Source organism: Chiroxiphia lanceolata, chromosome 3 (assembly GCF_009829145.1).
Source record: "Chiroxiphia lanceolata isolate bChiLan1 chromosome 3, bChiLan1.pri, whole genome shotgun sequence".
Taxonomy (NCBI): Eukaryota; Metazoa; Chordata; class Aves; order Passeriformes; family Pipridae; genus Chiroxiphia; species Chiroxiphia lanceolata.
In genome coordinates, this window is record NC_045639.1 from 1,909,019 (window position 1) to 1,924,932 (window position 15,914).

Sequence of the window (15,914 nt, forward strand, 5' to 3'; positions counted from 1 at the left end):
ATCATCATCTAATTATTATTGGTTATAATAATGCTTAGAGACCCCGCCCAGCCCTCGGAGACTGCGAGCAAGGCAAGCAGCAGTGAAAAGCAAGTCCTCAAGGACGTGCAGGAGAACTGTCCAGCAACAACTGGTGCACATTTGCATGTCCAGGGTGAGCAGGACACAGCAGTGACAACGTGACACAGCAGTGACAACGTGACACAGCAGTGACAGCGTCACTGAGCTGGCAAACCAGCAAATGTGCAAGGGGCAGTTGTTGTCCTCACCGCTGATGGTGACAGCCCAGGAGCTGGGAAGTACTTGGCATTTGAGCAGTGAGGTGGACTGTCTAAAAGTAAAGTTTTAAGCTTGCCAGGAGCTGGGAATAATTATGTAGCACTTCCCACTCTCGTTTTGATCTCGTTACACAAGCGTGAGCGAATGAGAAATTAGATCCTCTCCTTATAGAAACGTTCCACATCAGTTCCACTTGATATGTTCTTGGTTCCCTTATTAGAGCTCCGTTTGTCCCCGAATTCTGAAGTTTGGCTTTGTTAAACTGTTCCCAGTGGCCATACCTGGTGACCTGCCCTTTCCCACCGGTGCCTGTGCAGTAAAGCTGACACAAATGTGGAGGTGTTTCCCATTTGTGGAGCTGTTCATCTCACATCCATGCTTTCCATGGCACCCCACAATCAAAGGCTGTGAAATGCTGCTCTGGAGAAACACTGGTGGTGTTGAGGCAAATGGACGCTTTTTCCTGAAGCATTTAGATTTAAAAGTTTCTGGTCAGTTTTCAGTTAATTGTTTATTTCATGGAAAGAAATTAATTAGGACTTGTAAAAACCTAACATCATATGACCTTTCAACTGAATTAGAAGAAGAAGAAAAGCCTTAATTTATTGCTGTCTTTTCCCCTAGCTGTTCTTTTTTAGTTGCATTTAAATAGAATATATTTGGGCATGAAAGTTGACAGCTCCTTTTTCATGGCCTTTTACTGTATTTTTGCTGTGGCTGGTCAGATGCTTTTATCTAAAGCTTTGTTCTTTGCGGTGGAAAAAAATTCCAGAGGATTTAAGAGAGTGATAGAGTTTTCAGAGAAAATAAAATTTTCACACAGTACTTGGGGCTGGTCGGGAAATGGGATTTCATGCTGGCAAAGCTCCGCTCTTTGTTGGAGCTCTTGTTGGCAGTGGTGGAATTTGGGGTTCATCCCGCAGCTCAGCCAACATTCCCACCCTTCTGTGCTTCCCGCTGTGTCACAGGGACTCTTTGGAGTGGGTGTGGTGGGTCCTGAGTAGAGCCTGGACCTGTGGGAGCAGCTCAGGTGTGATTCCCATGCCCAGGCAAGGGAGGAGCTGGGCTGCCCTGGCTGGGTCACCCTGGGAGCCAGCTGGATGGAGCCATGGGAGGCTGGAGGTACCTGGGAGATGGATCAGCTGAAGGAACATCTCTGATTGCTGTTTGGGTGGGGAAACCACTCGGTGTGGGGAAAAGGCAAAGCGTGGCCCACGATGGAAAGGAGCAGGAGAACTTCTGTTGTGATCGAGGGACAGCTGGCAGCTGAAGGGAAGGATTAGCAATAAGAACAAAGGAGCAGTGTTTGATTTAACCATTCTTTGGCAACTCTTAAATTGGACTAGGAGCAGAAGGTAATCCTTGGCTAGTCTGGTCCTGTAGCACTGGCAGGGAAGTGCTGGCTGGGACAGTGACGTGGGACAGGTAGGGCACAGGTGGTGCAGCTGCCTCTGCAGAGCCAGCCCTGCTCGTGGGGCTACAGCCTAGTGATCTGCCAGTGCTGGCATTAAATACTTTAATTTTTCCTCTCAAGAATGAGACATCTTCTTTAATCCCACGTAATTATAAAATTGCAAAGTCGGAGGTAGCAAGGGCCCATTAGGCGAGGCAGCTCCTGTGCCCTCAGGGGATTGTTCAGGGGAACTCGGTGATTGAGAAACGGGGATTCAACCAATTACTCGCCTCGTAGTCTTGGTTCATCACTCCTGCCACTGAGATCCGTCGTGTCATCTTTCTTTGCGAGCAGCATGAACGGATTATCAAGTTTCATTCTCAAATCATCTGCAAGGCAGATTTATGCAGAGCCTTTGTATCTCTAAGCAAATTGGGGAATGTGAGTCTCTCGCTACCACGCGGCCGAGTATTCCTAAGGAAGGGCTATTAATAGCCCGATCCCAGTTCCCGCGGGGGGCTCATCTCATGGCATGCGACCTCCATCTGGAGTGCGGGAGCCGCGCCGAGGAGCGGTGCGGGGCTGGGAGTGCGGGAGCCGCGCCGAGGAGCGGGGTGCGGCTGTGAGTGCCGAGGCGGTGCCGGCGGGCGGTGATGTAATGGGAGCTGTGGAGACCGGCCCGGCGGGGGGACCGCGCTGCTCCGCGGGCGGCTGCGCCCTCCTTGGGTCCCGCGGTGCGGGACTATCCCTGAGCGCTCCCCGTGCAGGATGTGTGTGGGTGCCGCGGTGTCCCGCAGATGTGTCCGCGGTGCGGGACTATCCCTGAGCAGCTCCCCGTGCAGGATGTGTGCGGGTGCCGCGGTGTCCCGCAGGTGTGTCCCCGCCGCGGGGCGGTCCCTGAGCAGCTCCCCGTGCAGGATGTGTGCCGGTGCCGCGGTGTCCCGCAGGTGTGTCCCCGCCGCGGGGCGGTCCCGCGGCGCTGGCGGGCGGCGGGCGGCAGGTGGAGCCCGCGATCCGCCCGTGCCCGCTCCCGCACCGCCCCCCCGCACGTGGCGCGGCCCCGCTGAAAAGCCGCGAGCGGCCCCGCGCCCGGCACTGCCGCCCACAGCGCCCGAGCCGCTCCGATCCCTCCCGCTCCTGCCGCTCCCGCGCCGCCCGCTGCCATGGGGCGCGGCATCCGCGCCTCGCCGCCCGCCCCGCCGCCCGCAGCCCGCGGCCGCTGAGAGCCGGCCCCGCGCATCCCCGCCGCGGGCACCGGCCGCTCGCGGCTGGCGCTGACCTGTTGAAAGAACCGCGCGTGTCTTGGGGATCCTTTGTCTCGGGGCTTCTTTCTATTTTTTTTTTTCCATCTCGACGGGGGAAGTTTGCTCCCCAGACCGTGGCCCGGCTTCCTCCACACCCTTTCCTCCTCGTCTTCCTCCTGTTTTCCAGGATCCGCTGCGCGGGGCCAGAAGCGGTCTCCCCGCGCTGGAGCCGGGGGCACCCGCGGGCTCCGGGCTCGCCCTTTGCCCCGGCGGCGGCGGCGGAGGGGCGGCCCCGGCAGCGCGGGGAGGCTCCGCGGCTGCCCCCGCGCCGCCACCATGGCCAAAGTGGCGGCGGAAAGTTGCGGGTCGGCGCCGGCCGAGGACTTGTCCAAGGTGTCGGACGAGGAGCTGCTCAAGTGGAGCAAGGAGGAGCTGATCCGCAGCCTCCGCCGCGCCGAGGCCGAGAAGATGAGCGCGATGCTGGACCACAGCAACCTCATCCGCGAGGTGAACCGCCGCCTCCAGCTCCACCTCGGCGAGATCCGCGGCTTGAAGGTAGAGCGGGGTGGGCAGGGTGGGACCCCTGAAGTTTGTGCCGTGTCTCCGCGGCCCCCCGCCCGTCCCGCCGGCAGCGGTCTCGTCAGGTGGATGCTCCGGGAGGAGCCGCTCCCGAGAACCGCAGGAAAAGTAGACGAGGGCTGGAGTGAATAGCCTTTGATACTGCTTAAAAATCGAGTGTCCGGCTAAGAGATGAGCAGCTATTCGGCAGGATGTGCAGCACAGCTGGGGTGTGCTCTGCCTCAGTGTTCTTTGGTTTGGTACAAGCACTAAAGTCTGGTCACCTCTGTGTTAGACTCCACTGGTTTGGAGTTCAGTGATCCTGCCTGAAGTGCCCGAGAAATAGGGGTGTGCAGAGCTGTAGATGTTCAAAAGGGTTTTTGTCCCTAGTTTCAGCTGCCTTAGCCTGTCAGGCAGGCAGGCTGCTGGAGGGAGTGGGTCATTTCCAGGGTGCAGTGCAGGGTATGGCAGGTGATGGCAAACCCCTGGGCTCCGTTTTGGGGTGATCAGAACAAATCCCTAGTTTGTTGTCTGGAAAAGGCATCTGCTAATGCATCTCTGACTAACCATTTTCAGTTGTATCCTTGTGCAGGCTGCACATCACAAGTCAGACCAGGTCTGTAATGGCTTATCCCTTCTAAATTTCACTCCTTGGCTGGGTGAGAAGCTTAGTCCCTAATGTTTCCTTCCCACTTCTGAGGATTGGGAAGATAGTGTGACTGCTTACAGAGGATTACCTTGCTTGTGCATTATAGCCCTGGAAAGTTACCTTAAAGCTGGCAGGACCACAGAACATTTTTCTGTGTTGTTGCTTTTGAGAAAGGACATTGTTTTTAGGGAATTCTTTCAGTGAGATTGGAGGGAAGGAGAGGAGAGACAGATGCAATGTGGGCTTTTGAATTATTACATGGAAGTGCATTAGAAGAGAGTTCTTCACTTGTGGAATGGCTTTAAATGATGGAATTACTGAGAAAGTGTCTTTGATCATAGTGTGGCATAAAATAAACAGCATGTGGGGGAAGACTCTTCCTGTCTCCCAAGTTTTTGTGTTCTGCAGAGTATGGGGGGGGTGGTGTCTCTTCCCTCTTTTTGACCATCCATGGTGTCTGGGGGTAAAAAAGACCCATCCATGATAGTATTTAGCAAGAATAAAGCTTAGGTTTCAAATGTAAGTTCAATTACAAAACAATAGTGTCTTTCTCCCAGTGCTGTGACATCATATGGATTTCTGCATCCTCCGGATAACTGACCAAACACACCGAGATGTGTAGGAAGGAGTGACACATTCCCCTCTCAATTCTGAACTCCTTAAGTCATGTTTAACTTCCTCCTTTTGTTCAGATGCCCCATCTGGAACTTTTCAACAGAATCTGGGAGAAGGAGGTTGTGAGCCCTGTGCTGGTGTCCGGACATCTCCCTCCTTTGTCGTGTGTGAAATACCAGGTCCCTGAGTCAGAATGCCCAGCTGGAAGGCTGCCTTCTGGCTGAGGAATTCTGCACTTCCACAACTTTTTTATTCCACCGTGGGATCACTTCAAATATCTCTCACCAGCAGAGATTTTTAAGGACACCCTGTAGCCTTTTTTTTTTCATTGTCAAATGCTGGTTGAAATCGGTCAAGTTCAGAGTTATACTGAGGCAAAGATCAGATAAACCCAGGCATTCCTGCATCCCAATCCAGTGGGGTTACAAAAGCTTCCTTTTGTTGGGAAACTGTGCTAAAATGGTCTTTCCATAAGGCCAAGCCTTTAACAATTGTGGCTAATCTCTATTTGTGATATCATACATAAGAAGGAATGAATATGGAGCTGGGGGAAAGAGAAATATGGTCACAAGTCCAAACTAGGCGGGTAAAAAACACTGCAAATGTTTTCTTTGGCATTATTCTGCTACAGTAACACCCTGAACATTTTTCTTCAGAGCACTTGCCTCAGACTGTTCCTCGCTCAGAGAAGGGCATGGAATCATGTACTGCATTTTATTAGGAGGGAAAAAATCTATTAAAGCAGATTATTTAATTTCAGAGTGGCTGAAGCAGTCCCGATAAAGTGATGTCTGACAAGGGTTTTTAATGCAAATCTGGAACAACATCAAACAACCCCCCTTTTTTTTTTTTAAATCTCTAAAATGTTCATCTTTATGTGTGACTATGCTTTGGGGAATAGGGAGTCTAGATGTGTAATAATTAATTATTTAAGTGAGAGTACAAGTTCTGATGTACCTTGCAGTTTTATTCAGGTGAATATTTCTCTGGGGAGCGAGATCATCAGGAGAGCACTTACGAGCTTTGCCCGGGTTGGGAGCTAAATTACTCTGATATTTAGCATGAAAATTAATTAAGCACCTGAAACTTTTATGCTGTGTCAGAAGTTAGTCTTTGAACACCTCAGACTAGCTCCAGGTCAGCTTTGGCTGGACAGCAGCTCTGTTTGAAGCACTGTGCCGTTACAATGTGCCAGATCTACACAAGCAATTATTTATGCCTCGCTTGAGTGCTTAAATATGATTTTGTGGCTTGTGTAAGGGTGATTGTGTAACACCAATTCCTTTAGACACTTCTCTGCCATGATAATCTTTCTCTTGAAGGATATCAACCAGAAGCTGCAAGAGGATAACCAGGAGCTGAGGGACCTGTGCTGCTTCCTGGACGACGACCGGCAGAAGGGCAAGAAGGTGTCCCGGGAGTGGCAGCGGCTGGGCAGGTACAGCGCCAGCGTGATGCACAAAGAGGTGGCCCTGTACCTGCAGAAGCTGAAGGAACTGGAGGTGAGACAGGAAGAAGTGGTCAAGGAGAACCTGGAGCTGAAGGAGCTGTGCGTGCTGCTGGACGAGGAGAAGGGCGGCGGGGCCGGGAGCCGGAGCTCCATCGACAGCCAGCTCAGCCTGTGCCAGCTGACGGCGCCCAGCGCCTACATCCGAGACGTGGGGGACGGCAGCAGCACCTCCAGCACGGGCAGCACAGACAGCCCCGACCACCACAAACACCACCCCAGCACCAGCCCCGAGCACCTGCAGAAGGCTCGGGGGGAAGGCAGCCCCGAGCACCAGAAGCACCGGAGCATCAGCCCCGAGCACCTGCAGAAGCCGCGCGGCTCCGGCAGCCCTGACCACCACCTGAAAGGGCCGAGCCCCGAGCACCACAAAGCCGCGGTCAAAGTCCCCGACCAACAAAAGCACAGCAGCAGCAGCCCAGAAACTATCCCAAAGCACGTGCTGAGCAGTAGCCCTGAACACTTTCCAAAGCAGAGGCCTGGTGGCAGCCCTGAGCACCAAAAGCACAGCGGTGGCAGCCCAGACCACCTCCAGAAGCACACGCCAAGCGGGAGTACAGAACACCTGCACAAGGTGAGGGGCACCAGCCCAGAGCACCTCAAACAGCACTATGGAGGCAGCCCCGAGCACCTCAAACACCTCAGCGGAGGCAGCAGGGAAGGGACCCTCAGGAGACAAGTGACAGAGGACCTGTCCCCTCACCACAGGAGTATTTACAACGGAATGAATGGTGGGTCAATGCTTCCGGTGAAAGCTCTCTTTGAAAATTCCTAAGGTAGTTCCAGTGCTATTTCAGGAGGAGGAGCGATGAAATGTTTCATTTCATTGATGTGAAACGAAAGGTAACGAGCCCGGTGTCAGCATTGTTCCCTTAGCAAGTGATTTAATTGGAGCAGTCCTGTTTGTCCATCCAGCACGTGTTGGGTAGATTGAAAAAGCAGGGGAAAAGTGCATTCTGAGTGCTGGTGCAAGACACCAGGGAGCAGCTCCTGGCCCCAGCCCTGCTCTGTGGTTGGTAGATGTAAACTGTTTGTCCCCAGATGGGTTTCTGTTTGCATCAGGGAGGAATTGCATTATGTTCTGTGTCCTGCCTGTATCTGAGTCAGCAGAGTGGAGCTGAATGTCTCCAGTTTCCTTTCCACCTTCCTCTAGCTTTAAAGATTTTAGAATTTCCTGTCTATTGATTGAAGGCTTCTTATATCCTTTTCCATAAGCTTTGGAGAAGACCCCAGATGAAGAGCAGGGTCAATAGAAATGAATCTGATAGCTCCTAAAGCTTTTCAAAGCCTGGAGTTTGCATATTTTTAACTATAACAAATTAAAAATTAAGGAAGATCTGAAGGGGTTTCTTTGCTGTTGTTGTTGTTGCCTTTTAGAAAGTTTTCCAATAAACATGCCAAGCTTTTAAGAGCTGCGTATCCTCACTGATTGGGATTAATTTCTATTCTTAGGATAGTCACAACGTAAGTATTTTGTTATTCTGAAAGTCAAATGGTTACAAAGTTCACTGCTGTAGAAACAACTCTTTGTAGACTTAACAGAATTTCTGTAGCCTGCTCCTTTTGTTTCCTCCATATGCTTTGAGCTGTTTCCACGAAGGAAATTAATGTCCTAGTGGAAAACTCTTCTCCCAGACCCGAAGTAGTAAGTGTAGAGACTTCTCTCTTTGATTTTAAAGTGATTAATAAGGTGAGTGTGTGACAAGTATGTGAAGATGTGTAACACAGCAATTACTGAAGTCAGCCTTACACAACTTCCATTAAATACTGTATTCCTTCTCCATTTTCTGTTTAAAACTGACCTTACAGTAAGCATGAAGTGTGGAACCAGACTTCCTAAAAGTGCCACGATGTTCCTCAGTCCATCACCGAGCCAGTAGAAAGGTTTTAAGTCTGTATTTTTCAAACTCACACCTGGGTGAAGATATGGTTTTTCTGTTCCCAGCACGGTGGGTTTTTGGATTTTTCTGTTGTCCAAGTACCTTGTCAAGGCCCGTGTTGCCAACAGTGCAGTGAGAGCAGTTGTTACTTTAATCCTGAGCTGACTGGCATCCTTTGTGCAGCATATTTCATCTGTCTACAGTTTGGACTTGGGCCACAAGGTGCTGGAGAGGGCAGCTGCTGCTTTGGGAGGCTGTTTATTGACTTTAATCACAGCTCTGCCTGTCCTACACTTTATATAATCACTTTTACAGCAAGTCCTCTTTGGTTTGACAACTCCTCTCACCACTACCTTGTCAAACTTCTCTTTTTCCATATTTATATAATCTGATGCAAACTTGAGGTTTAACTCTGGCATTCATCTGACCTTGGTCAGTGGTAAAGCTCTTGACAGCTCTGCTGTGAGGAAGAGGCTTTCAGCTTCAGGGAAATACTTGGTCTTCACAGCAAGGCTGAATCCTTCGGGGTGTTTGGGGCTTTGATTTCTTGGGGAGCAGGTAAAATGGAAGTGGTCCAAGTGCTGGCCCTTAGCAGTTGCTATTGCTGTGCAAGTAATGTGTGAATCTTAGTTTGCATGCCCTGTGTCTGCCTGAACCTGCCAGCTGAGTGTAGGGGATGGAAATCCTGACCTTCTGCATCTGTGGTGAGGAGTGGGGAAAACTGTGACAACCTGAGTCAGAAAACGGCCTGGAAACGTGGCCCTCAACTCTGAGGAGAAATACAAAAGGCCCATATTTTGGGTTCTTATCCCAAATCACGTAGTAAGTATTCAATGTGCCCTTGGACCCTAGATTGTTTTAAATTTGGAGTGTATCTAGCCAGGAGATGTTTGACTGCCCATCAGTGTGATGAGTTTGCAGGGCACTTCCAACCTTACCGTGGTACCTGAGGAGTGTTGTGTGAGCAGCAGGAGTGAAGTGTTGGTGACCCTGAGTGACAAACAGCAAACACAAACGCCTTTGGAATAAAACAATGTATTTTAACTCCACAACCAGAATTTCCAGGCTCAGGACAAGCCTGTCCCCCCTCCCTTGGCCTGAGCTGGCCTCTCTTGGTGCCCGCAGGGCAGTGCCGGGTTCTGTGGTGCCGTGTCCCCTCTGCCAGGCTCTGCACTGTCCCCAGAGGTGTGTGGGGGGGTGCATTAGGGTGTTGGCAGGTTCCTGACAGCTCCTCAGCTCAGTCCCAGCAGTTGCAGCCCAGCGTTGCAGCGCGTCAGGAACAGGATGTGCAGCTTTGCAGGATGTGCTCATGCATTAATCATTTGGGCCTCATGCATGTTTTAAGCTGTCACGAGGTGTGCGGGAAGTTACCTCAGCCTTTGGTCCACAGGCACAGCTGAAGGAATGAGGGATGAGGTGATAACGTTTCCTTTCATAATTCTGCTCATTTTCCACGCTCAAAGGTTTGATCTTGGTATTTTTTTCTTGTATGACATGTCAGCTTTCATTTTTAAGATTTATAAGGCTTTTAAAAAGTCCTGCTTCATGGTTCTCCTACATATTTTTCTCAGATAGGTGTCCTCAGCCTTTGGAGTGACAGAAAATGGGATGGGAGAGCTAAATTTGATGGCTGTTAATTGAAAACACCTGTATTTAATTTTTAAGGCCTTAACCAAATAAAACACGATAACGATCTTTTGCTGTAATCACACCTAAATGTTCTGGGTAATGAGAACAGAGATGTTTGGGATAGAAAGATTGCCGAAATTAGAAGGGAAAATGCCAGCAGTAAAAACATTTTGAAGAGAATTTTAATGCGACCTAGAAGACTACATGACAATTTAACTCTGACAGATATTTGGGGTGTAAGTGCCTCTATGTAAATTGATCTGCTTTCAGCATTTGCAATCCTAGTGCCGTTTTTTCAGTCTAAGCCATTTATTCTTAACTTTCTATTTTAAGAAGTCCTTTGTTTTACTCCGAGCTTTGACTTTCGTGTGAAAGGAAAGTATCCAAAGGGTTTCACATGTGCCTCTTGCTTCCTGCTGAGGCTGTTAATGAAGAGAAGTAAAAGTGCTGACTAACACCTCTCATACTGCTGGAGGTGTGAGGGCTCTCACAGAACAAATGCAACATCACCTCTCCTTGAGCAGAGGTGCTTGTAGGCTAAATAGAGACTCAGCCTAAACTTTGGACACTTTCTGTTATAAATGTGCTTCTTAGAAGGAAAACAAAATCAGAAAATGCTGCACTGAGTGAAGAGAGGAAACTGCAGTATGACTTCAGAGAGGAAAACCTCATAACGATGTTACTGAGGCAACTGAAATCCTCTGGTGGAAACAGCATTTGCTGCCCAAAGAGGGGGATGATGTCATGTTTCAATGCAGGTTTGCTCAGTTGTGCTTCTTAAAGTCGAAATGGAGATAATTTCCCTGCCCTTAATAGCAGTGTACAGCACTTTGTGTGTGATCTGCCTTTCCTGGTGGCACCCAGCACTGCACCTCTGGGAGCCTGAGCAGCATTTCGGACTCCTGGGAGCATAAACAAAGGCTGCAGGATCCACTGAGTTCTCCCTTTGCCAGGATGAAGTAACCTACTGTTTATTTCAGATATTTATTTTTTTAAGCGCGGAGCTCTAAACATTTATGCCTGTCAAGTCTTCCCGTTGAATTCCGTAGGTTTTATGCCAAAGTTGTAAATTGGTTTTAGCTCTTCCACACCGTGAGAGAACTGGGGCATGAGATGTGAATACGTGTGGGACTAGAACACGTTGCATTTGTTGCTGAGGAGGAATTTATCGAGTTGTGACCGTGCCTCCACAAACACTGCAAGGCAGAGCTGGTTCCCGTCCTCTGGCTGTAGTGCCACCCCTGGGCTGGAGCCGGTGCACTGATTTTTATTGTGTCTTGTTTATCTCGTTGCAAGGCTTTTAAAAAATAATGCCTTTTCTGGGCGGTGAGTGGGCGTTTGTTTTGGTTTGTGCAGGAGACAATAGACGCTCATTTATTTTTCATGGTGGTTGGGTCAAGAGTTGAGCCATTTGCCTTTACCTCAGAGAGCTTATCAGGAGTTCTCGTAGCTACTGTTGTCTGCCTGAAATATGTGGGCAGATGTGGATGTTATTTTATTTTCCTTAGTGCCAAAATGGCGAGTCCTCACATTAAAGCCTTGTCTGAGCCCCTGCTGAGACAGCACCTCTGACCCGAGCTCAGGACCCGGTGTAAGAGTCCTTCTCGTGAGTTTGGAGTTACACTGTTATTATTTGGTAATAGTAAATTGCGGGTTTGGAAGTATCAGTCATTAAATTGTCAACTTCTCTGAACTCTGGCACTTCTAATGCAGAGTCAGAATACTGTAATAACTTTTGGTAAGTGGTGCTTGTTGAAGAAATTCAGCCTTGTGGTGTGTACTGTGTGTCAGTCGAAGTGTCTTGTCCCTTCAGTTCTGTCTGTTAATGGGATCTTTTTTTCAGTGTGTGTATTTCATTATGAAGTTCTCAAGGGAGAATTGTTGCAGGCTGTGCAGAGATTGGAGCTGAGCTGGTTGATGGTCAGGGAAGAGCAGTCAGTGTAGTGTGAGGTTCAAATTTGGTGCTGCTCCTCACACACAGAGTTCATGGATGTTGACAGGAGCAAAGGACTGCAGGCATTCCAAATTATAGGGTATTTAGTGAGCTATAATAAAGCTTTGTGTACACAAGAAAATGACTCTGGCAATGAAAATTCATTGGCTTCTGAGCTAGTAAGTCATATCTTAATTAGTAAACCAAGGCACAGCTTGTCTTAGGTCATACTGTCGTGTGCACAGATATATAGTTACTGAGAGGGCAGTGACAATTATCAGCAAGGCAGGATCTGGATATAAATCTTTGTGCTTCTTGACTGGTTAAAGGGTGGTCTCTGGGAAGAGAATCAGTGGGACTGAAACACCGAGCCTGGAATTTTGCTTAGTGCAGAAAGCAGGACAATAACGTGTTTCAGAGGAAATGAATTAAGAAGTATGATGTGGAGGGCAAAGGACATACAGGAAAGTTTTCTTAAAAGAGTAAACAGCAATGATATCAGTCTGTGCACGCTGAGTGTTTTTGTAAATGTGGTTTTTTAGAGTGCTTTTAATTCTGAAGGCACAGGGAAGAGTCGGGGCTGTGATGTGAGATGTGTCCCTGAGCATTTGGGATGCAGCAGGGAGGGGTGTGCAAATGTATTGATTGTGAATGGGAAAGCTGCTGTCTCGAGCTGGGCTGTCTCAAAAGATGAACAGTTGTGTGAAGGCTCTGAATAACAAATAGTTCTGCTTGTCAGTTGTGCTAGAAAATTGCTGGCGTATTTGCATTGTTTCTGTAACATTCGTGGGGGGGTGGGGAAGAAACCAGCAGCTTTGGACCCAGGTACTTCAGCAAGAACATGTTTCTTCTAGCCTTCAGTTTTTATTTGCATGGTTTGTGTGAACTTTACTGATTTGTAGAAGTCCATACAATAATTTAAGGGGTTATTTAGACTAATCAAACACAACGTTCAAGCACTGTCAAGAGTAAAAGATGTGTCATAGCTGAAAGAGCCAAGTGAGCCATGTGGCAAACAACACTACTGAATGTCCTCTGAAGGTCTCCATTTCTCCTCAGGGTTACACAAATTATCACAGTGTTTATACCTGTAATATTAAACAGCTCTAATGTGATCAGTAGTGAGATAGCTCCTTCAAATGGTTGACCTCAAAACTCCCTGGGTGTCTCCCACTGCATCTCTAAGTTCCTGGGAGTTGTGAAAACGTCCCTTGATCAGCCCTTGCTGTGGAACACGGACCTGGGACTTGGATTAGGACAAAAACCCTGTATTTTTTACTAAGGGTACAAGGCTGATTCATCAGACGAGCCTGGAGAAAAGCATTGATTGCTGCCCCACATCCCCTCCTGCTTCCTGAGCCTGCTGCTGTCTTACACTGAACAAACCTTAGGGAGGGCCAGAATCCATCTGATGGCTTCTGTGGTCTGAAAACATTACTGAGCACATTAGGATGGGTCTCTAAAAATAGTGCTGGGTTATGAGAAAGCAAAGGAACACTTCCCTGAAGACAGATGAACACACCAAACACAAACATAGTGATGCTGGGAGGTAGAACCTGAACGTTCACTCAGATCCCGCGAAGTATTTGAGCTCTTCAGCCCTGGTGGCACTGAAATGGGGTGCCCAGACAGAAGCAAGATGCTTGAATATCTGTGCCCCTGCAGTGCTCTGAATGAAGTCACTGTCACTGTTTGCTTGGGTCCATTTGAGAATTTTACGTAACCTGAAGTTGAATTTTGAATTTTAGGTTTTTTTGCGGTGTCACTAAGTCCATAAAGGAAACATGACAACCAAGTATTCCAACAATGTTTTTTTTCCTAACCAGCTCTCCAAGCACCAAGACCAAAGGCTCTTCAGTCTTAACTGAACAGCAGAAGGTGCCAGAATCTATGTCTCCTCTGTAAATGACCTTTTGATTTATTCCTGTTGTTGGATCACCTGGTCTACACTCCATAATGCTGAATGCTGCATTTTCACCACTTACAACCATAGCACATGCAAATATTTTGGACAACTAGGAGGACAAAAGCATCCTGAACTTTTATTAAAATAAGTGCTACTTCCAGCATGAAGCCACTGGGATTTGTGTATTTTACCTTCCCCGGGAATGGAATAAAACCCGACGATTTTGTCCCTTTTGAGCATACTGGAATGTTGTATTCAGCCTGGTAAAAATGAGTTGCTGGATTGCCTGGCAGCATGGAAGTGACTGGTCAGACTCTTGGAAACATGGATCTCAGGGTTTTATCCTGTCAAGTCACTTCATCATCCTGGTTTTGTCCAGAATGGGTTGGACAGCGTTGGCTCCTTGTATTGATCACAGAACTGCAAGTACATCCAGCTGCAGACCCCTGCAATACTGACAAGGTGGTTGGGGAGGTCCAGAAAGAGATGTAGCACAACAGGATTTGCTTGTCCCACATTCCTGGTAACTCTACAACAGCCCAAAATCAGCAAAGTGCATTCTTTGTACTTAAAGGACAAGTCAAGGCTTATCAACTGGAAACGTGTCTTTCAGGCCCTGAAGGCACGAGTCATTTTCCTGGGCCACGTGTCCTACTCCACCTCTCTTGCTCCATGGTGTTTTTACTTGTTTTTACTTTTTAACTGACAAACCCAACAGTTGACTCCGATAGCAGTTTGGAAAATGGAGATTTGAAGGATTTGTGAAGAATGTTTGACTGAGAATTTCTGTTGGTGTTGAGAGCAAAATACCTGTTGAATTTATCTCTGTGAAAAGTTCTGTAGTTTAAATGTAGCAAACCTTGGCTGTGTCTGCCTTGTGCTTAGTAGGGATGCACTCGGCACGTGGATTTTTCAGTCACCTGATGTTAGATATCAGTCCTGCCTGTAGGATTTTTGGATATTCATTGTCCTCCTTGCAAGGGAAACAGGATATTGCCTGTGAAGATGCAGTCAGGTGACAGCATGGGGAGCAAGAGGCTCTGGAAGCTCCTGGGAAAGGATCTATAATGGAAGATGAAGTGACAAGTAGATCTCCACTCCCTGGGATGAGAAAAATCCAGATAGTGTTTATATTCTGTTTACTAGGAAGTGCTGTTTCCCAGGAAACCAGGAACATTTTAATTGCAAACACTGAGCCTCCCTGGACTGGTTTTTTTGCCCCTCAGTGTGTGAGAGGTGTGAGAGGCTGACAGGGTGGAGGGGTGAGATTTTGGGGGTAGATAAGGCGTGGTTTGGTTTCATTGCAGGCAAGTTTGCTAATGCCTGTTTCCATAGGATGGGAGATGTGAGCATCCTCTGCCTCCTCATGGCTCAGGGGACTCCCTCACCCTGTGCTGTGGCACCACTGCCGTGGAATCATCTGATCCTGTGTCCTGCATGTATCAGATCTGGCAGCCAGCACAATAAATGGTCAGTGATACCTGTCTGGTGTGTCTGTGATGTGTTTAAGTTCTGCTGAATTCGTGGACAGAGGGAAAGACTGAAAATCTGTAACATGTTGGTCTTCAGACTAAACCTATTCATGCACCTTCTGGAAATTGCCTTTGCAGCACGGCCCTTCTTTTCGGGCCCAGTCTGTTGGGTCAAAACCTTCGTGCTGCAGAAGCTTCTTTCTGAGTTTCAGTGAGCCCTGTGAGCTTCTGAAAGGTCCAAGGCAAGGCTGTGACCTCAGGGGTGGGGACCGAGGTACCTACAGGAGAGGAGGATGGCGCTGGTTTTCTTTGCTGCCTCGGTTGCCATGGAAAGCAACCAGAAAGTCTTGTCCTGGCTCCAGGTTGTAACGGGGTGGTAACGGAGCCTCCCGGGCTTTGGGACCCGCCTGGGGTGACTGTGAGGAGAGAAAGCAGCCCTGACCAGAGGGCCTGGGCTTTCCAGCTGCATGTGGAGTAACTCACAGTGGCTCTGTCCCTGGAGATCTCCCGCGTGTTCCGTGGGATGGCAGAAACGTGTGGGATGTGGATTGACACACGTGAACCCTGCCCTGGTGGCCAGGACAAATGTCTTTGTGAAGGCGAGACCCTGGGGGGGTGTGAAGAGCTCTGGATGTGCTGTGGCCCTGAGTAAATGCCTGGGTACTACCTGGAGCTTTTTATCAATAGTTCTGAAAACAGCGTGCCAACAACGCAAATATTGTCATCGTCACCCCGAGTGGGAACAGCTAAACAAATGACAAGACAGGATTCAGCAGCCTCAATCACTAAACCTTACATGCAGCTTTCCTGAGTGTTTGCTGCTGATTATTCTGTTGCATCATGCCAGGT

At 48.7% G+C, this 15,914-nt stretch overlaps 1 protein-coding gene across 5 annotated transcripts in view; it reads left to right on the top strand.

The window, feature by feature from the left end:
* Positions 1-3,252: 3,252 nt before the first annotated feature.
* Positions 3,253-15,914, top strand: part of CCDC85A (coiled-coil domain containing 85A) — a 54,299-nt gene continuing 41,637 nt past the window's right edge. For 4 of the 5 annotated variants that reach the window (XM_032683050.1, XM_032683052.1, XM_032683053.1 and 1 more), the window contains exons 1-2: positions 3,253-3,471; positions 6,061-6,976. In XM_032683050.1, coding sequence (XP_032538941.1) covers positions 3,253-3,471; positions 6,061-6,976 — 1,135 coding nt within the window. The remainder of the gene's footprint in view (positions 3,472-6,060; positions 6,977-15,914) is intronic. The other variant, XM_032683054.1, reaches the window with a different exon arrangement.